Genomic DNA, 22,672 nt, shown 5'->3' on the forward strand with positions numbered 1-22,672 from the left:
TAAAAGCGACAACTAGAATATTAAAACATTTTATATTCCAGCTGTCTACAAACACAATTAGCATTTTTTTAACTGTCTCAAAGCTTTTTGGAAGATAAATATTTACTCTCAAACTGTTTAGTTCTCAAAATAATCAGTTCAATCAAATAATACAGCCCGGTTTAACTGGATTGCCCTGGAAACACACAATCCGATTGATCAAATTCTGTCCACGTTCGGAGCATTTTACAGCGTCAGATTACATGTTCAGACACATACTGTGCTGTGAGTATGAATTAAATTAAACACCATCCACCAGAGAGCTAACAGAAAACATCCTCACTGCAAAGCATTAACATACAAATGAAGTTACACTTGTAAGTTACAAAACAGATAAATTCCCAAGCATCTATCAATTAACTCATAACACAAGGACCTCTCTGAACAAGACTTACATAAATACAGACGTCACTGAATTACATCACACTTCATCTGCACTGCCGGCTTTGTGTGACTCTCGGTGTGTGTTTGTGTGTGTGTGAGTTTAAACTCCAAATTAGTGCTTCGTCACTGCACTGCTTCCCTTCCCTACAGCACACTCACGAATGAACATCGTGCCCCGCAGAGTCCGCTCACATCGTCTGTATGTGTCTGATAAAGATCATTTGATAAAACAACAGTGACCACTTATTGGATTACTCTCACTGTAGAGCTGCAAGGGGCTCGACTTGTAAAGAAGGAAGTTGTTGGTTGTCCTATGTTTTGTCTCATAAGAAGTTCAATTTGTGATGGTGGGTTGCATAATGACGAAGTTGTTAGCATTGCGGCGTTGCAGTGAGAAAGTCTCAAATCCATTTATCTACGCATCAGTTCACTTGCTTTCTGCATTTACCTTCATTTTTGTTCCAAATTAATTGTCAAACATGTAAATATAGCTAAAGCGAGAGAAATCTGCAGGTCATGGAGTTCCACAAGGCTCAGTTGTCGGTCCTCTTCTGGTCGGTTCATCACTTTATGAATTCACAGTATATTCTACCATTTATACGACAATAAATGTGTCTGTTTCTGCCAATGGCACCAACATTTGTTTTCTAGAGTCCAAAAGACAGAGATGTTTGTTGTAGGTTCTGATTATCTTTTATATATGCTCTGTTGGATGTGAATAATATAAAACTAAGGCCGGATCATAAAAAGTTTCAACATACATCCACATTTACATTAAAAATCTAAGATAGTTGTGCTGTAAGAGTTTCAAAAACCACTAAAAAATTAAACTAATGTTTTTTCTGTGCATGAAAGTATTCTCTTGCAGCTAGTTTTCTGTTTAACAATTGCATTTTGGGAAGTTTTGGGAATATTGCCTAGAGATTCACCTTCCACTTCAGTCACAGGACAGATTATTCGTTTTACAAAAAAATTAACTTTTATTTATAAAGCTGAACAAAAAGATGAGTGGTGGCCAGATCACAACATCCTCTATCAGATCCCAAGCAGTTGATACACACGAAGTTAAACATTTCATAATGTTATTTTAAAAAGATGTATTTTTGATTGAGATGTTAAGAAATGGAGCAAATGGCTTCAGAGTGAGCTATAATGCGAAAAACAATAAACAAAAAGAAACTACCTGAATATTAACCAAAACTTACCTAATTGAAAGTAAAACCCAATGACAAAAATTTGCCTCCCTAATTAGGAAAAACATGAGAAAACTAAGCAAACAAACAGCAGAACTTGACAAGGTGTTAACAAGTGGATGGATAGCAGGAAGTACTTGCCAGCAGCTTTTATATCCGTCACTTCCGGGAGGCCACCAATTGGACATTTCCGGTGTCCTCTGGCAGCCAATCAGGGACGGGCCCCTACACAGTCACGTTTGCACGATTAATTTTACGACGTCAGTCTTGGTGTTAATTTCTGAGTAGCGCCCTCTGCTGTTAAGGGAAAATATTGTAGGACTTAGTGCAGCAGCGTTTCTGAAGCCAGCAAAGCCATTTATGTCCACATAACACTGACTCCATCGCTATTAACTTACACTCACTATTCAAAGCACGGGATAACGCCAATCATATTTATCTAAACACGTTTAAAAAATTATTTTTGTGACCTAAACATGTACCTCCACTTTTTAGTTTCGCTTTAATAAAAAAAAACAGCGTGAGTGAGAAACTAAAGGTGTCTAATTAAAGTAACTCCTCGACTTCCACCGCTGCTGGTCCCAGAAGACAAGATGCTCTTATTTTCTCTTTGATGGAGAGAAAGGATCTGTCTCTCTCTCTCTCTCTCTCTCTTTCTGTTTCTGTCTCTCTCTTTCTCTCTTTCTGTCTCTGTCTCTGTCTCTCTCTCTCTCTGTCTCTCTCTCTCTCTCTCTCTCTGTCTCTCTCCCTCTCTCTCTCTCTCTCTCTCTCTCTCTGTCTCTCTCCCTCTCTCTCTCTCGTCCTTTAAAGCTGCAACAGCTGGTCTCAGGCGTCAGAGAGAGCTGCAGCTCCGATAAGGAGAACAACGTAACGAGAAAGGCAGGCAGGCAGGCAGAGAGAGGGGAGCGATCGGATGCTCTGTTCCTGGTCTTCCAGCAGCAAAAAAAAAAAAAAAAAAAAAAAGGAGCAATATTTCACAAGGAGCTGCGATGCCATCTGAGAAGTTAAAACCCCATCAATGTTTTGAGACATTTTTTTGGACGCGACTGCTTTCTTTGTGAAACCTTTTAGTCTCCCTTTTTTTTTTTTTTGCAAACAGTCACAACTCGCCGCTCGCCTTCTGCTTTCGTTTGTTTTTGGTTGCCAGTTTGTGACTCTGACTCCGCCGGAGGAGAGGAGCTGTCCGGTGCTGAAACCCGCACGGAGTTAAATACCCCAGAAATCTACAACATACAGCAAACAAACAGGAGAAAACGGACATCTGTGTCTTCGTTTACGACCAACTAGAGCTCCACTGCTCTTCCGGAGCTAAGTTTGAACTATAAAACATTTTTTTTTCTTTTCTTGTTGTTGCTGAAAACAAAGAGGTGCAGGAGAAACACTAAAGATCATGTCTCTACTTTTGAATTCGACGCTGTAGGAAGCCAAGAGATTAAATTATATGCGAAAAATCATCTGATTCCCATCACTGGGTGCAGACTTAAGAGGATTAGGAAAGGAGCGTGTGTTAATCGTATGAGCGCAGGAGCAGTGACTGTCCCACCATGCCTCGGTCTTTCTTAGTGAAGAAAGTCAAACTGGATGACTTCTCCGCTGCAGAACTGGAGACCTCCTACAGCCGGAGAGAGGAGCTCAGTCTGCGGTTCCACAATCACGACAAAGGTTAGTCGCACATACACTCACTCACACATACACCAGCCACTTTGAATACACAGATTTAAAGCGTTAGTGATGACTGATGGACAGGGAGTGGGAAAAAAGGGTCAAGCCTGGGTCTAAGCACAAAATCTACATGAAACTCAAGTCAGTGAAATGTAAAGTATTTATAAAGATCACTGTTTGCAGCTGGAGATTAAGGTTTGCATCTTAAGACTATCGGGTAAATTAATCAAGTTGACCTTGTTGAGGTCACAATCCTCAAAGGTATGTCCTCAGGGTAAACATAAATGGAAAAAAAAAATAAAAACCCTCCCACGTCCCATGGAGATTTCTTACACAGTGCTTTCCTGAGATGTATTTTTAGATGTGCACAGAGAAATGCATGCCTGACATCTGCACATGAGGGAGAAAAAAAGTTACATGCAAGCAAAACTAAGTGTATTCCAGGTGGTTGGTCTCTGGGTCTTTGCTGCGCCAGCATCGCTTCAGCCTGTCTGTAATATTCAAACTCAGTTCAATACGAAACATGTATTTCAGCTCAAACCACAGATCCAGAAATATTTAAACTAATCAATCCAACACAAGACAAAGCCAAATGCTGATGGATCAGAAGTTTTGACAATAACTTGATGCAACTGACTAATGTTTGAGATTGTAATCTGAATGCTAGTGCCTTGTATTAAATTTGGGATCAGATTGGACTACGCCTTGTCCAATCTAATGGATTGTTTTGTATTTGGTTGATTTATTCAATGTTGCTGTATAATTAGAAATAAATTGAGCCTGTTTTTCTTGCAAAGTGCATTGAGAGCTGAACTATCTAGCCAAGCTCAGGCAATTGCATCTAGTGATTGACTTTGCAGCAATCCCTCCCTCCAGTGAGATGTGGACTGATTTGCCTTTTTATGGGAAAATTCACACATTTCACACTTTGGTGTACTCACAGAGTCTTTGCGAAAAAAAAAGTGTGTCACTGTTTGTAGTCAGCCAGAAGCATAAGCAACGTGTGCAGATTTAAATATCAGATTTTTACAGAAACGATTGAGAAATTAGCTACTTGTAAAGACTTAGTTTCTGATTCTCTCTCATTAAGCCTCTATGGTATATTTAAGATTGCAAGTGTAAATTGTGCACACTGAAGAGGATATATTATGTTTAGCTAAGAAGAAAAATTATAATCACAGTGAGATATTTGCAGCAAATTGTATTAAATAATTCAGTTAATAGATTATGTCACTAGTGCACAGGCTTTGGGATTCCCTGTTGATCTGCTAAATGTTATGTTTCTCACATAATGGTCATCCAGACCCTGGAAGTGTTTTCCCAAGATTTCTGTTTTATTTTCCACATCCATATTGACTGCAAATGGTTCCCACACGCTGCATAATCCTGGCTAAATACGACGCAGGAGGAAAGGCTGACGAATCTCTTCAACACTGAACAAAACATATCAGGGAAAATGGAAAATATGAAGAAAGAAATTAGTGAAACCTGCCCAGTAAAACCACATCAGTGCCAGTTGTACGAAATGAAAGTAAAAAATACTTGTGAAAATCAAGAAATCATCCCGTAGAAAGTAAAACAAAATGTAATTTGTTCATTTTAAATTGATAATGTTGTTGATAAACAAAAATATGGGTTTCACACAGAAAAAAAAACTTCACCGATTCCTGATGTTGGTTTGAAGTTAGGCCCAAATATGTTTAAAAGCGATGATTTAAGATTGATTGCAAAAAAAAAGAAAAGAAAAAAGAAGAGTAAAATTGCTTGGCAAACACCAAGAAGAAGAAGTAGTTAGAAGAATGTTATGAGGCATTGTGATACATAGAAATTACTTGGACCATCTTTTGTGGCAGAGCCCTCTGCTGATTTATTATGCCACTGAGCAGGCAGCTGTTTCCAGCACACAAGGTCTGATAAGCAGCACCATATGTCAAACTGAGAAAGAATAGGCCAGATAGGAAGCGAACATCGGTGAGTGAACAAATGAGTCTTTACTGGGATGAAAATAACAGCCAATCGTTTGTTAAATCCCTTTATGGGGTTATTTTGTGCTTGGTTTTTCTTTCCGTCAGCTCTTTTCTGCCCTCTAGTGGGGACATAACCGCAGTTTGAAAGGGCTGACTGAGTTTTGTTCCACCACCGGCATGTAATTGTGTTCGTGCAGCCTGGTTAGGTTCACATTGTAGCAAGGTCAAATGTAAGATGAAGAGATCTCAGGCGCTCAGACGGCGAAGCGGAGAGCAGAAACCTGCGACAGCAACAGAAGCTTTAATGCGAACACATAAAGGCTCCAGAAATTATCCACCGTTATAAATATAAGATGTCAAGCGAAGCAACTGCAGCTTGTTGCTCGCACAGAAGCACACACTCGCATCACTGTGTTTCTGTCAACTCGGCACATTTGCCAGCCAGCTTGCACAGCTGAGTGCACAGCATCAAACTCACACACATGTGCACACACACACAGTGACCTACAAGTGTCCAAAGCACACAAGTGTGCATCAGTCGCTATTGGTTTGGATCAAAAAATAAATTGAGGCTTGCAGCTTATTTTTCCCCCCTTTTCTCTCATTTTCTATCTCATCCTTTTATTTTCTTTCCCTTTATGATCCTTTGCACTTTAAGCACACATATAAGAGGAAACACTCATCTTTGGGATGGGTATTTAAACTTTAATAAGCATTTAAAATTGCTTTCAGCTCTAATGCTGCTAAGGTACTTTGAAATGAATACAGAGGAGACACGGATGAAGATAAAGACAAACAGAAAGAGACAGAGTTCTGATACTGAGGGAACAAAAGCAGCGGTTACATAAGTTTTATTTTTATTTTTACATAAAATTGAATAACAGGGAGAAGTCATGTTTTACTTTTGTCATAATTTCTCTTGATGACAGCACATTTTCTCAGGCATTCTCCAGTGTGGAAAAACAGCATAACTTAACATTTTCTTGACCCTTTTCTCCTTGCAGTTCAGACACTGCTTGCATGGGTAACTAATAGTCAAATACGTCAAAAATAAAGTTCGTTATTAGACACACGAGCATGGACTGCAGCTGTATCTACTCTGATTGTGAAAACATGTTAAACAGGTCAAATACAAACAGTTTGGTTCACACACTGAACCGACATGAGCTACAAAGAGTTTGACATAAAAACAAAACAAAATGTAACGTATAACAAACTACCAAGTGGTCAGTATATCTATGAGCCATCCTCTGTTTGGTGACATTATTGCACAATTTTCACTGACTACCATCATTTGGGTCTCTTGTGGTCTATCCTGGATGTGCCAGCTGCTGCCAATATGAGTCATTCTTATGCTCATTGCTGGCATCTGCACTGGAGAACATGATGATTAAACATTTCTCTGATCCTACACTTGATCTTCTTTTTGTAACAAAGTCTATAACATACATTAAAGAGAATTTTTTTTGGCAGAAAAAGACGTATTTCCATTTGTGAAAAGTGTTACAAGTCTATTTAGTTAAAGAATATAAAAATTACACTATATAGTTATGGAGTATTAGCATACTTATGTAAGTCTTTGTAGGCTCAACAACACTGAAATATTTGTAACCTAAAAAGCTGTTAACATGAGCATTAGCCTGCAAACCTTAGCTTGGATAAACATCAATTATGAACATGACACTACTCAGTTGTGGACCTAAGTATTAGCATAGAAATGTAAACCTTAACATAATTAGCAATACCAACTTTTAAGCTAAATAGGGTTTGACATTAGAATTAGCCCACATTACATTAGTTTAGTGTGGTAGTGTGCTGATGCTAATGTTAGCATCAGCATACATTACATTAGTTTAGCATACAATTGTCAATTTGCTAACATAATGTTTGCAAATTTAATACTACACTAAACTAATGCAATGTGTGCTAATGAAAATATTAGCATTAGCACACATACTAATGGTAATGTGTGCTAATAACAGCATTAGCACACATTACATTAGTTTAATGTAATATTATCAGTTTACTAACATTAGCATTTGCATGCTAATGCTAGAAGTAGCCCGCATTACATTAGTTTGGTGTAGAAACATTAATTTACTGTCGTTTGCATTAGCATTTTGAATGTTGCTCTTAGTAGCTGTTTAGTTTTAATTTTAGCAGCAGCTGGTTAGCAAAATGAGAAAGTCAAATCAATTAGCTTTAGGCATTAGCATTGACTTGCTAATATGTAGTTTTGTTTGTAATTTTTATTTATTTTTTACATATTTATTAAAACAGTTTTTTCTGTTTCAACACTTTAGGGCAGCTAGACCCACCACACTATATGCCTAAGCTACAAAGTAAAGTAAAAATGAACATAAATAAATGAAACAAAACAAACAAACATTAAAGGCTTAAGGCCAATTTCCCTGTAGAGGAGAAGCTGAAAGGATGTCAGTTCAGGTCAGGAGCTTTTCTTAGATGACATACCTAATTAAATAAAGCTCAAAAAGAAACACATGATCATGTTTCAAAAACTTTACTCATGCTCTATAAAACAGGAAACACACGCACACACACACATGCTGTGAGAGTGCAGTGATAGAATATTTATGATTCATGATTTCAGTCTTTCCACCACACCTCACCATTCTTTCCTCCATCTTCCTATTTTTACTCTGTCTTAATTACATTTAAAATGTTAAATTAGAAAGAGAGCAGAGTGCCACCCTGCCAAAACACACAACCACAATTACCATAAAAAGTGTAAAATCCTCTCTTTCTTTCATTCATTTTTATTTCTTTCTCTCTTCCATTCGTCTCCCTTCTCCAGGTCGTAGTATCGATCAACATCTGAGCTTTTCTCAGAACTGCATCATGAAATTATATTACCAGCAACAGTATCTCCTCTGCTGTCTGTGTCTTAATGCCCACCGAGTGCTAATTGAAATGGAGAGCTATTGATCGGCAGATCCGCAGGAGTTGTGGCTGTGGGTTATTAGCGACCAGTCTCTCTCTTTCCGTCTGTTCGAGTTCAGCCTGTTGAGTTCGAGCCAATAATAGAAATAATGAAGCAGCCAACATCAAAACTCACAAAGAAATAATTGATCCGATTTGTCAAGAGCTGTGCAGAAAAATGCAGGGCAAGGCCGGAGGAATCCGTGGATCTCCAGGCAGATGTACTTACAGTTTAGCTCAAGAGGAGGACTGTCAGTATCGGCGTGCCCACTGAGCATTAGACCTCCCATCTGCTGTAATAGAGATGGTCTATGTTACAACAGCCGAAGCTCTGACAGCCCCAGGGTGTGACGGTGTGTGGCGGTGGACCTGTCAGGAAAGGTGCAGCTGATGAGGAACAAGTGTGCTCACTGAACCCTTCTATGAAAAATAAAGATTTCCTACAGAGGGTCGGAAAGCGTCTACTCAGTGCTGCCAAAGGCATAAAAGCATTTTAGTCCCTCTATAAATACCGTAAAGTTCTCCATCTCCTGGTTCTTTCCCAAAAGGAAAAGGCACAAAGAAAAGACAAAATATGGTCTCATCTGATCCCAGTTTCAAATCAGATAGCAGGCTGTAACTCAGTGTTTTGTTAATAATAAATGATCTGAGTTTAATTTGAGTGTGGTTCACTCTTACATCGCATTTGTTTACTCTCACACGTTTCAATTCGTGCTGCACAGTGGAGCAGTTGGTAGCACTGTTGCCTTGAGGCAAGAAGGTCCTGGGTTTGATTCCCGGCCCGGGGTGCATGGAGTTTGCATGTTCTCTCTGTTTTCGCATGGGTTTTCTCCGGGTTCTCCGGCTTCCTCCCACAGTCCAAAAACAAACTCACCTCAGAAATTAAACTTATGTGAACATAATGAAGCAACATCTCCAGGTTTGAGTCAAGTATTTCAAACTGGGGAACAAGTAAACAGTAATTGGTAGCAAAGTTGAGTTTTAATTTGATTCCTTTTATTTATTTATTTATTCATAATATGTCATCTTGAAGTTAAAGTAATTTTAATCTATATATTAATCATATCTTTCAACTGATCCTAGTTATGAAAACCGATTTGTCTTATTTCTAGTGTAGGCTATACTAGACCAACAAATCCTTTGGCATTTTGTTGTTGCAGTCCACATCTTGTTTTGATGTTTTGTAGTTGGATTTTTTTTTTTTTTTTTGGTGATCTAAAGAGTTGGATCCATTACAAGAATTACAACCCAGATTTTAATGTCTGATCGCTCCTCCCTCCATGACGTCTAATGTGTTTTGTTGTTTCCTTAGGTTACGTCGGTGATTATCTGAACCCGAATCCCTATGAAGACGTGGTGGGAAGTGATTCCTCAGTCATCTCTAAAGTGCCCTCTCCGAGCCACCCGTCAATCATCTACGGCCACATCAACAACACCTATTCAGGTATCCACAGCGACATCCATGGGGACTCGGACCAGCCGGACAGTCCCAGATCTGAGGTCTCGTCCTCAGCCGGCGGGTACATCAACGGAGACGCCGCCGTGAGCGAAGGATACTCAGTAGACGCGTTTTTCATCATGGATGGACGGTCGCGAAGAAAAGCAGCGGCAAACCCACGAGGGGCGACCCAGAGGCACACGTGCAGCGAGTGCGGCAAAACCTACGCCACATCCTCCAACTTGAGCCGACACAAGCAGACGCACAGAAGCATCGACAGCAAGATGGCCAAGAAGTGCCCGACGTGTGGGAAAGTGTATGTCTCCATGCCCGCCATGGCGATGCACCTGCTCACCCACGACCTCAAGCACAAGTGCGACGTGTGCGGGAAAGCGTTCAGCCGACCGTGGCTGCTGCAGGGTCACATGCGCTCGCACACCGGGGAGAAGCCCTTCGGCTGCGCGCACTGTGGGAAAGCCTTTGCTGACCGATCGAACCTGCGCGCCCACATGCAGACTCACTCAGCCTTCAAGCATTACAAGTGCAAGCGGTGCAACAAGACGTTTGCGCTCAAGAGTTACCTGAACAAGCACTACGAGTCTGCGTGCTTTAAGGGGACTTTTTCCCCACTGAGCTCACTGAGTGAATAAGAAACTCTGAAAGCACATCTAGCGTTTATTCACTTAACTTACATCCGATTTCTTCTGCTTTACTCCAAAAGATTAACCAGAGTGCAACAAAGAAGAAGTGTTTTTTTCTCATCTCTCAAACCTCTCGGTTATTTTTATTTGAAGGTTTTATTAAAAAGTTGGAGAGAGAACCTGATAGGATTTATCCCCCAGTCCAGTAAAGCACAACACATCTGGTGCATCATACCTTGAGATCTACTTGTGTTCATATCAATTCACGTCAAATGTTTTTCTACCAACGAGGAAACGACACAAAAGCACAACTGCTCCTCCGCGTCTCTGTCTTTTCTCAGAGTTTATGTGACCAAGCACAGAATCCACCGTCTCAGCAAATTATTTTCAGCGTTTTCAGACACAAAGATTCATATTCTAAGGATAATTCTGGTCTTGTTTTCAGTGAAACTGAAGCTTACAAGAAAATGCAAAGGAATCAGATGAATAGTCAGTGGTCTGCTTTTTATGGTAAAATTATGAACAAAACTGAAACTCATACATTATGTAGATTAGTTACACATGGAGTGATATAAATAAAGTATTTTGGTGATTATAACTTGAAGTGAATGGAAACCCAACATTCACTTTCTCATATAATTAGATTTTTAATGGAGAAATGTAGGTTTTGGCCTAAAGATTCCTGGTAGACTTTATAATCCATATGGAGAATAAGCCACAAAAAGTCACAATACAAAAAGCTGATTGTTCACAGTATGATGCAAGCATCCAAAACTGAGTGGAAGGAAAACATCTAGCAGAAAATTGTGCACAAGTAACACAGTATGGATTTAATTTGAAATGAGAAATAGGAATATGAAATTCACTATATTCAGACAAATCATTTACTTCCATGGCCAGAGGAGTGTGAAATCAAAATGTACAAACAAATTAGTGTATATTGTTCTCTGTGTAATAAATCTATACATTATATGAGTTTCTCTTTTTAAATTGAATTGCTAGGAACAACTTTAAGTCTGTTAATTGAGTCAGAGTATCTATTATATTCTCTTATGCTACAACATGCTTTCATCCATGGTGAATCGTTGAACCACAATGAATTATGAAATCAAGTAAGGCTCACTATTCTTAAAAATGCATTGAAAATATAGAAGTGACAGGAAAAAATGTTGAGTTGTTTTTAATATTTAATACCAATTAGCTTCTGAATAATAGTAAAATGATCCTCTAGTTAAATATTAGCACAAAACACAAAGTCAGCCATCAGGCTGTTCCACAATGATGCTCTCTTATTGGCTAAATCTAATGTTTATATATTTATTCATTACTTATTTGTCATTGTTCAAAAGGAATATGGACATTAAAATGCCTGTCATTCCTTTAATGAGGTTAAACCTTTTCCAGTGTTATAATTTTTTTTTTTTTGCATTTTATTTATTTATTTATTTATTTATTTATTTATTTATTTATTTATTTATTTATTTATTTATCTTGTATTATTTTGCACTTTATTGCAGTATTTTGCCTTTGTTACAAATATGCCAAAGCATTTGACACTTTGTAAACTTTGAGTACCTTTTTTATGTTTGCCACTTTAAGTATCCAAAACCTTTGCATGCAAAAAAGAAAAAAGACAAAAAAAAAAAAAAAAAAAAAAAAAAAGAAGCTGTCTAAATAACAGAAACTATGCCAATTTTATGAGTATTTTTTTTAAATATATTTTTTTGCCAAACTGCTTTGATAAGAGGCAAATGAAGCAGCTTTTCTGACATGGGCAATATTCCGTTCACATCCGACTGAGCAATAATGCATGATATGTTCAAAGAAGCGCTGGTCATAGCTGCTTGTGATTTTTTTTAAACGTTCAACTGCTTTTATTCTACATAGTTGCAAGAAATTAAATTTCAGGGAGTTAGCAAACAAAGCGTTGAATAATAGATGGGTTAGAATAAGAGCTCTAAATTTACAGGAACTCTGCTTCTGTTGTGACTCCAGGGAAATTCTTCTGGACTTTTTCCTTATTGGGGGATTCTTTAAATATTTACAATAAAACCTCAGCAACGAAAAGTATTTAATCTCTGTTACAAAGCCTGCTTGTCAAAATTAGATGATGGGATCATTAGCTTTTTGATTACATTAGTGTTACTGCAAGCTGTTAGATGCTGCTGGGATTCACAGAAATGAATCAGCTTCTTTATTTGGAGAGCTCTGGGTTGGGTTGAGTTGGGCAGGGTCTTTTTGTACGTGGGTTTTTGCACTGCCTGCCTTGTATTAATATTCTAAAATACTGTAGAAAATAGAGGGTAGATCTCTGGTGCTGAAACATGGATGAACTTGAACTTCTGTCACACTGTATTAGGCTACAACCACAACTTGTTGGTGTGTTTAATTTGGATTTCATGCAAAGTTATGAAGTGGAAGGAACGTGATGCATGCTTTGTAGAAAAACATTTTACTAGAAACAACCCAAAACAACAATTAAAAAGTCACTTTTTGGCGTATCTGTACTACATTTACGCGTCTAGATGCTGAAGTATTGTCTAATTATTCTTTTCAAAGTAGCTGGAGCTTCGTCTGACCAAACTGAAAACATAAAGAGCAGCAACTTTCAAGTTTTGGAACAGATTCTTGATTTTTGTGATTAAACTTTGATTTTCATAATTCTAACATGGGAATAAGCCTTGAACTAAACTTTGTGTGTTTGGGGTTGTTGTTCTGCTGGAAGTAAAAACATTACAAAGTAGTTTTTGGTATAGTTTCTAGTTATCACACTTGGAAAAAAGACAAAAGTAACTTATGAGTAATTTTTAAGCAAGAAATAAAAGCTTTTTTAAAGTCAGTAATTAAAAGTCAGTCTTACTGAAAGGTTACTTTGTAAGTTAGCTTGTCTCATTTCAGGAGTCCTAAGATATGTGAACTAGAAACTAGACAAAATAATACTTGTTCAAAATGTTTATGCAGTCTTAGTAATTTGCAGCTTCTAACAAGTTTACTTAAAGAACTGCACTGATTTTAGCTCCATCTGTCTACCAACTGTAACCTGCTCGCTTTAAATGCTTAAGAACTGCTTTGCTCAACGTATGAGATGCACCATCTGTTTTCTGCTGCACACAAGTAGGCTAAGAAAAGCACAATTTAGTGTCAGATGAACAGGTTATATTGTTTTATACATCTGATGCCACCCTGTGCTGCTCATGGTAAACCATGTGGAGTTCTTGAGGTTTTCTGTCGTAAAATAAAGATAAAGTTTATGACTGAAACATCTCCTGTCACCTGAGCTGTGGTGCTTTCTGAAGCTCTTCCAGATTCACCAATGGCCTCTTGGCTGCTTCTCTGACTCCAGCAGAGCGTTATGTAGTTCAGCAGTGCGTTGTGGTTTCTTGTGTTGCGTCACTTGCCCACATGTGCACATCTACATACACAAGCAACGAACTTCACATGCACAAATTATGCCAGTGGTTTTCCTGGAGGAGGACAAAGTAAGGCGTTACTGACGTCAGACCACTTTTTTCCGGAAGGAGTAATCCAACACGTTGCTATTTCAAATCCAGTAGTCAGACTACAGTTACTTATTGAAACCACTTTGCGTTACTATTTTCTTTTGTAATTTAATTTTATTTTCTCTACGCGTCGTGGGGAGTGACCGTCGTTTCTAAGAGAAATTTCTGAGAGAAATGTGGTCTTTAAAATCTTTCCTAGAGTTTTCCAGACAATATTGGACCACAAAAAAAAAACACACAAAAATTACTGAGGTTTTTTATGTTTTGTACTGTTGTAACCATTAAACAGTTTCCCCTTCAGTTCAACCTTATAAGTGGAGATACATTGTTGGTGTTACATTATAAAATAGCTTACAATTAAGTATTGGCAAAGCTCAATGTCATTTTCACAGGAGGCAGAGCTTGTTGTTAGTGGCTGCTGAAAGTAACTTTTAATGTAACTAAGTTACTTTTCAAATCAAGTAGTCAGAAATCTAACTAAGTTACTTTTTCAAGGAGTAATCAGTAATCCGATTAAAGTTACTTTTCAAAGTAACCGTGCCATCACTGGCCTCAACTCACAAGTTTAATGTTTCAAACAAAATGACTTCCTGTAAATCCTTCTGAATATGAAAACTTGAAAAACTGAGAATCTTCAGACATGTTTGGTTTGAGACTATGAAACATTTTTTGAACATGTGCAAAAAATGCACAGGCTAGTTTTTTTTTGAAATGGGCATTTATCCAGGGTGACATCACGGATCTTCTCTGTCAGTTTTCCTCGGAGCAAGTTTTCTACTCCTTGTATGCGTGTGCAGTGGCAAATGTTTCTCTTCGTCTGTTAAGTACTGGGACACATTACCAGCTTTCTGCAGCTAGAGACACAATCAGATCATTTCAACAGGTTAGACTGCAGCTAGACAGGCTTGTACAGCTTTGTGCGTGTTTATATTTCAAGATTACAATGTTAAGCCTAGTGATTGATCATTAATCACAGTGCGATAAATCTGGTACATTTTTTAATCAATTGGCAGCTGGAATTTATACTGAGATTAAATTACAAATAGGTGGTTGCTATTTAAGAGGCTTCCCAGTCTGTTGAACTGGACTTTATTTAGTGGTATCCAATTTAAGATGAGAAAATATGAATCCCTAAAATAATTAGAAAATTTTCATTAAAAAAAAAAACAATGCATGTATCTTTCTTTCCACTTCAATTATCTCCCAGTTTAACGTTTGTTTACCACATAAAATTCTCATGAAATGCAATAAAGTTTGTGACTGTAACCGTGTTGAATTCAACAAAGTCGCGCTGACTGAGGGTCTCTGACTCAGATTAGATTTGAGATTGGACTTTTTTCAGGTCTAAACATTAAAGTGTGCGACTTTGTGGACAGAAATATGTCTTTGCTAATGTCTTTCTGTTTGAATTTAACAACAGAAAGAGCAAACATGATCAATATTTCAGCACCAGAGAGCATCTCTGAACACTTAGACTCTACTATGAATTACTGTAGCCTACTATAGCCACAAGGTAGTTAAACTATTCTTATATAAAAGCACTTCCTCTTACAAATTATATCTCACAACTCTTTTTGAGTCAGACGTAGTAGCACAGTGAAAGAATTTAGAATCAGGTAGAAAATGCCTTGTATGTAGAAATAACAACCTCTTTTTCCCTTTTGTAGTGTGATGAAGAAAATGTAAAAAAAGAAACAAAAGAATGCTGGCAACACACAGGCTGTACTGTCCTTTAATAACATGAGAAAATATTCAACAAAAACGAAAAGTGACACCTCCAGTTTGCAAAATGCTGTGCCATTTTTGGAAATATTTCTGAGAGCATCAACACAACACCTTTTTTTAAGAGCAAACAAGAATGCATCTATTTTGCAGCTAACGGCCTTGTACATACGAACTGATGTGACTTTGGAGTCGGACTATTTCTACAGATCTGTACAGTTAGGATGACGACGAAGACATTGATGATTATTTTTACTGAAGCTTCCTGTTATAAGCTCTTCCTCTGAGGTTTGTTTGAACCTCCAGTTGGGTTGGTGACGATGTAAAGCACAATGAAAACACTCCAAATCGGTTTCACTTCCTAAATAAAAGCTACTTTAAAGAACTGGAGTGTTGGGTGTTTTCCTGTAGAGGCATGTTCCCTTCCTTATTATTGTCTCATCTTTAATGTCCACCTGAAATATTTTCTTATAGGATTTGGACCTGGGATCTACTTTTTGTGTTATTTTGATTCGTTGTTTAGGTCGTCAAGTTTGATTTGCTCAAAAGATATTTAACAAAACAATCTGACTGAGTTAATGATCGCAAAGTAAGAAGTGAAACCAGCGTTTGCATTTAAGCTTTGCTTTTGGACCTTTGTGTTTTTAAGACTAAGTATTTATTGATTTGAGCTTTAATGACACATTCATTAAGATAAATAACAGAGTAGAGAAATGTATTTACAAAGCTTTTTTCTTGATTGTACCTTTGAGCAAAATCTCAGTTTTCAGGAACGTTTTTACGTCTGTTGCAGTGTGTGTAGTGTAATAAATGGAAAAATGTAGCTGGTATCACCCATAGGACAGAGATGCAAGTAATTCCTGATATGTTAGAAATTATTCTAACATAGTCATGATAGTTAGAAACAACTGCTGAAGTTATTTTAACAACAGAAGTAGTAATAATAGTAATATTTTCTGTTTTTGGATAGAACCACCATCTGTAAATTTGTTGGTTTTTTGAAAAAGTTTAGATCTTCGGGTTGAACGTTGCGTCCTCTTGGTTCTTCTCTCAATTCCAGCAATTCAACACTTGGCTCACCGTCAGCCATATACTTAATGGCTACCATCTGCCACTACTTTAACTCAAAAGACAAATGGTCTTCTATTAAAAGGTGATTGATTTTCTCCTATTGCTGCTAAAAGTATTGATTTTATATGGCCCATGGCCCTTTAATGATACTAATTCTAATAGTCAGTGGACCTGAAAAAGACTTTCCAGAAATAATAGCCACTGTCAATGAGTCTCTGTGTGTGTCTCTCTCTCTCTCTCTCTCTCTCTCTGTGTGTGTGTGTGTGTGTGTGTGTGTGTGTGTGTGTGTGTGCTGTAATGATACATGATGGTTAAAGTGGAGACTTTAGAACACAACTGTATAAACTTTACAAAGATTCCTTGTTTTCTTTCAGGGGATCGTTTAAAAAAATTGAGGTTGTAAACAAAACAAAAACTTAGTGGGAACAGTTTATAGGATGCAGAAAAAAATCCATCTGTTACAGTCACATCTCAGTTATTCAGTATTTCTGGATTTAGTCCTCTTCTTTGCAACATTAGCCAATCAGCTTCAGAAAATTGCTCCTTCAAAACAAACTTTTTAGATTGGAAAGCTACCAAAATTTGGATGCAACTCTACATCATGTATTTGGGTTATTTTGAGATTCAAGGTGACAGCGTTGCACACGTTAACCAATATTTAGAGTTAAGGCTTTTCAGTCATTGTTTAAAAGGTTTCTGAACAGAATATGATTGTATGAAGAAATCTGATATGTCAGGGATTTTAAGGTCATTAAGACATTAATATTTTAGGGATGAGCCACAATACTCACCCCGTCTGATCCTATTCTTTTCTAATGTTGCAGGCTATAACCTGATCTGTTTCCTCTCAGTGAGCTGCATGGATATAGTCTTTACCTACAGCCACATATTCAATTTTAGCAATTATTTTCTGTCTTAGCAAGAAGGGATATTTTCTCTAACAGTTTACAAGTGCTGTCAAAAGTTGCTCTGTTACAACAGCTCACAGTTAGTTTGTTGAAACACACAGGGATGATATTCAGCGTCAGTAACAAGACATAAAATAAAAAACGACAACTTCAAAATATGTTCATGTAATTTCCTCACATCACCTTCTGAGTTGATTTGTAGGAGTTCAAAATGATTTCTTAATGTTATTTGACTCCATTCTTCATCTGAGGTGGTTGGAGGACAAAAGATATGAAATAATGTAAAGAAGCAGAACATACCTCTCACAAAAAATATTTTATTTATTGCCCAAAAGTATTTAGATATGCTAATTTCCTTTTCCTGAGGTGACTGACCTTCCGGCCTTTAGTAGGTGGAGGTTTAAATAGTTCATATATGGTCCCTGTATACTTACCGAACTAAATTATTCATGAATCTGTGAGACGCTGGAACTTCACTATGCATTGAACAAGGCAGCCACACAGCTTGAGTTCAGATCTACGATCCGGGAAAGGACATAGATATAACATTTCCAGCAAAATTTTCACGAAAGGCTGGAACTGTGGGGTAAAATGATGGTCAAACAATGAAGAGGAATGATTTTCAAAACAAAATTTGTCACAATAATAAACTGAATGCATAATAATAATGAAATTGCAGCACTTTACAGCAGTAAAATAGCAGATTTTTTTTTGTCTAAAACCACCAGTAATATTCTGTTTTTAAATAGTAGACATTAAGAGTCTGTAATGTAAAACATTTCAGCCAAGCTTGCCGTCATTTGTGCCTGGTTCTCCTGCCTTTGGACATGTTTACCTCACAGACACCACGACATAAATGCACTTTATAAAAATATGGATATATATGCCTGATGGTATCACAGTGTCACTTTAATAGGACCTTCGAGGGCAAGCGACTTTCAGTGTCGCTGCGTTTGTGTGTGAGTGCAAATGAATGAATATGTATATCAGCTTAGAGTGTAATATCACGGATCACCAAATTGATAGAGAACACAGTCTGTGGAGTGCTTTTTATAAGCACCTATACACTTGGTCATGTGAGCACCTATATGCAAACAGCTGCAGCATTAAAGTACTTAGATGTGCATGGATTCACTTGGAAAACATGCACATCTAATCATGTTCCAACCACTGCAGTCACCAAACGCAGAAGAGGGGCAAACGCTCCATGTCTACTTTTTAAAGAAATGCTAGTTGGCCTTCCTGGAGTTATTGGCCAATGAGAAATAGAGTATTTTAATTAGTGTTTAATAATTCATTTTAATTTTTAAATTAAAACCCTCAGATTTAGCCATAACCATCGACTCTTTTCTATTTCAGACCTTTTAATGAAACTTAACTCCTGGTATTTATGCAAACGTGCTCTGAATTTATGCTAGCTGCTGCACTGGGATTTTACTACTGGGATTTTACTGCACAAACATACAGAGAATGGTCTGAAAAAGAGAAAACATCCAGTGAGCGGCACTTCTATGGGCGCAAAGGCCTTGTTGATGCCAGAGGTCAGAGGATAATGGCCAGACTTGTTTGAGCTGATAGAACAGCAACAGTAACCAGTTGTTACGACCGAGGTTTTCAGAAGAGCATTCCCGAACGCACAAGACATGAAACCTTGAGACAGCTGGGCTACAGCAGCAGAAAACCAGACAAGTTGTCGATCCTGTCAGTAAAAACAGAAAACTGAGGCTACAATTCACACAGGCTCACCAAAAGTGGTCAGTGGAAGATTGGAAAATTGTTGCCTGGTTTGATGAGTCTCAATTTCTGCTGCGACGTTCGGATGGTAGAATCAGAATTCGCCATCAACAACATGAAAGCGTGGATCCATCCTGTCTCGTATTTATGCTTCAGGCTGATGGTGGTGGTGCAATGGGGTGGGGGATATTCTCCTGGCACACTTTGGGTCTATTGTTGCTGATCACAGTGTATCCATCTTCTCATGACTACATCCAGCAGGGTAACCCGCCATGTCATAAAGCGCCAATCGTCTCAGACTGGTTTCTTGAACAATGAGTTCACTGAACTCAAATGACCTCCACAGTCACCAGATGTCAATCCAATAGAAAACCTTTGGGATGTGGTAGAACAGGACATTCGCATCATGGATGTGCAGCTGACAAATCTGCAGCAACTGATGCTATCATGTCAATATGGACCACTATCTTGTTGAATCTCTGCCACGAAGGATTAAGGCAGTTCTTAAGGCAAAATGGGGTCCAACCCGATACTGGCAAGGTGGCCGGTGAATGCATATATATATATATATATATCAAAAATCACCTGCTAACTAAATATTAGTGTCTGCTGCAAGACAACTTTAGTAAAAAGCCAAAATGTTTTTTTCTTTTTGAGTGAAAACTTATTCTGAAATCAGTCTAGAATAGGTTTACGGTGCTTTACGAGCATCTACACTGCTTTCAAGATGGAGGGACTCCGATCCACTGGATGGTTAGCTGTGCAAGATAGTGTTGTGCTGAGACCAAACGGAGCAAAAGGTCAAGGGAGACACAATCAGAAAAGACTCACTGAAGACAAAGAAGAAGGAGGAGAAATAATAAGAGAGACGGAAGAAGGACGGTGGAAGTCAGAGGAGGAAAGAAGTGTCAGGAAATGCAGAGGAAACTCAACCTGAGTCCTAAATGGCTCCCTAACAAGAGGCTGAGATGGCAAAATGAAATTATACCCCCTCCACACAAACATGCACTCAGAGTTGCTGGACGTAACTCCTGTCTGTACCGTTGAGTGTACAAACATGTAAACTCATATTTATGTGTGTGCTCACTTTGCCCTTATGAATGAGTTTAATTACTACCAACATGTCCCCTTCAGACGTGTTTAAACGTTCAAACATTTGCATTTAACAAACACACACACATTCACACTTTGCATTTCTTCTGCAGTGAAAAGGAGTTGGTATGCCCGACACACACACATAAAACACACACACGCTTCACACATAGTGATAGGTCTTTTAAAGGGGTGTTTCACACCTCATCGCATTTCAATTAGAAGGTGGGACACACACTCTCACTCACACGCATACATACATGCACGCAGAGCCTGACAGGCTGTCCGTTGGGTGAAGAAGATTCATTTGGATTCTCATCTCTTCCCGTCTATGTGTGCCCTTTCTTTTCACTCTTCCTCTGCTTACCTCCTAGTGTATATTCGCTCTCCTTTTTCCCTCCTCCTGTCCATCTTTCTCTCCACATCAGTGTGAGTGACAGTGGTTTGACCTCCCTGGCAGTCAGGGGAGACTGTTGCACAGGCGGCCAGAATGGGAGCCCATTTTTCCTGCAAACAAGACGGCTGAGAGAAGGAAAAAAAACGGGACGTTTACAGCGCACTTGGAAAGTATTTTCTTCATTTTTGTTTTGCTGCAGCCTTACAAACTTATCTTGGGATATTTTTCTGCCTTTTTTCCTCTGCTGATTCTTTCAAACTCAGATAGTTTGGGTGTCGGCAGACAGACATGTTTTGGTCTTTCAAGAGATAATAAAATACTCATCTTTTCCATCTGTATACCAGCTGTTAAAGTAATTTACAATAAAGTGTACGTTTCTATTATTATTCTCATCGTTTTGTTGAAAGTGGCGATAAAAAAATGTTCCCCATAACCCAGAGTATAATAGAGGTTTTCTTTTAAAACAACCTTTTTTGCATGTTATGTCCAAACAGCTCAATTCATGAAAACAGAATCTTCCTCAATCTCTAAGGTACAAGCAGTGTGTTTGTCATGCTGTGTTGGTTAAGAAGACCGAATTGTGCGGCGGCAGACGCCTTGATAAATAGCGTAATAAAAACAAAGATCAAAACTGACAAATAAATCACAAGGAACACAAGGAGACAAAACAGGAATCCAGGAAATGAAGACAACAGGGACATAGCGGTGTTTTGGAGGAACCAGCAAGGAGTGACTGAGAATGAGGTGCTTAAGTCCTGGGAGGCTAAATGCTAAACAGAAGATCTGGGCTGAGGAGCTAACAGGCTGCAGGTGTGTGGAGAGAGAGAGAAACAGGAAGTGACACAGAGGGTGAGCGAGAGCACACTATGGACCAGGAAATGAATGACAGGAGGAGCTGCATCTGATTTTTATTTTTATTTATTCCACATGTTACTGATAGTATCAATTATTGGTTGATGATGATAGAAACTGTTGACCATTCTTCCCTGACTTCTCTCTTTGTTTCAATTGCCTTCTGTTTAGGAACAATGGAGACCAAAGGGCTTTTCGGTTCAGCGCTGCTACATTTTTCTTGTATTGTGGTTTTTTGTCTCGTCACTCTCCGGTCTCAGAGGTCTGCAGACAATTTCTGTCATTTCACTGTTTGATTTCTGCTTAATTGTCGACAATTAAATCTTATGGGCAGATTGTTCCCAGTGCATTTCCAATCATAGCTGCTTGAATCTGAAGGAATTTCTCATTTAAATGTGTGAGAATATGTGACTGCATTTTTATTTCATCCTTGCCAACTTGTGGTTGGTAAGGATGAATAATTTCAGAAGACATTTAGCTTTTCTTAGCTTCTTGGGTCTGATTTTCACATTTGGACAGATGAATCTGGCTCCTTCAGACATCTGGAAATTGTGACCAAGGATAAACCACCTTGTAGAAAATCCACAATTAAAGCTGAAGCATGAAGGATTTAGTAAGATTTAATGAGATCAAAAAGGTCCTAATTGTTTTACAATATATGTAAACATATGCCTCTCTCAGTCTTAATCGTTATTGTTCATTTGACGTTCATTTTCTTAAATTTTGGGGAAACCATTCAGCGACCACAAGAGGAATATTGTGCAATATTTCATATTTTGGTATCAATGTTAACAGTGCCAGGTTAATATAGAAACTGTGTCGCCTATACTGATTCTGATACCAATACTTTTTATTTAAGTTTGATATAAAATCAAACTTCTGACCTTTAAAAGTTTTTGTGATTTTTTCTTGAACATTTTTTGCAAAAATTCAGGACATAACTTGGACAAAGTTTAGAGTTGTCTGTGTAGAGCCTGAAAATATTAGGAACATGATAATGTTAAATTAATTTGTATATTATTGCTCTTATTGGGTAAGTATTTATTTAATTTGGGATTTGGTTGAAACAATTCTTTGTTTTATGGCTAAATATGTCCTAAAACGTCTTCATTTTTTTATTTTATACATTTCT

At 38.0% G+C, this 22,672-nt stretch overlaps 1 protein-coding gene across 1 annotated transcript; it reads left to right on the forward strand.

The window, feature by feature from the left end:
* Nucleotides 1-245: 245 nt before the first annotated feature.
* Nucleotides 246-11,658, forward strand: LOC129374948 (transcriptional repressor scratch 1-like). The gene is made up of 3 exons (XM_055053656.1): nt 246-264; nt 3,037-3,278; nt 9,498-11,658. The coding sequence occupies exons 2-3, from the start codon at nt 3,161-3,163 to the stop codon at nt 10,271-10,273; spliced, it is 894 nt and encodes a 297-aa protein (XP_054909631.1). The 5' UTR covers nt 246-264; nt 3,037-3,160; the 3' UTR covers nt 10,274-11,658.
* The last annotated feature ends 11,014 nt before the right edge of the window (nt 11,659-22,672 follow it).

Source organism: Poeciliopsis prolifica, unplaced genomic scaffold (genome assembly GCF_027474105.1).
Source record: "Poeciliopsis prolifica strain line A6 unplaced genomic scaffold, Auburn_PproV2 SCAFFOLD038, whole genome shotgun sequence".
NCBI lineage: Eukaryota > Metazoa > Chordata > Actinopteri > Cyprinodontiformes > Poeciliidae > Poeciliopsis > Poeciliopsis prolifica.

What these genes read in the sequence shown, in the direction of transcription:
- LOC129374948 (XM_055053656.1), top strand. Translation starts at nt 3,161, where the DNA reads ATGCCTCGGTCTTTCTTAGTGAAGAAAGTCAAACTGGATGACTTCTCC. An exon ending in GTTCCACAATCACGACAAAG is followed by an intron (nt 3,279 to 9,497) that starts GTTAGTCGCACA and finishes TTGTTTCCTTAG; the next exon opens with GTTACGTCGGTGATTATCTG.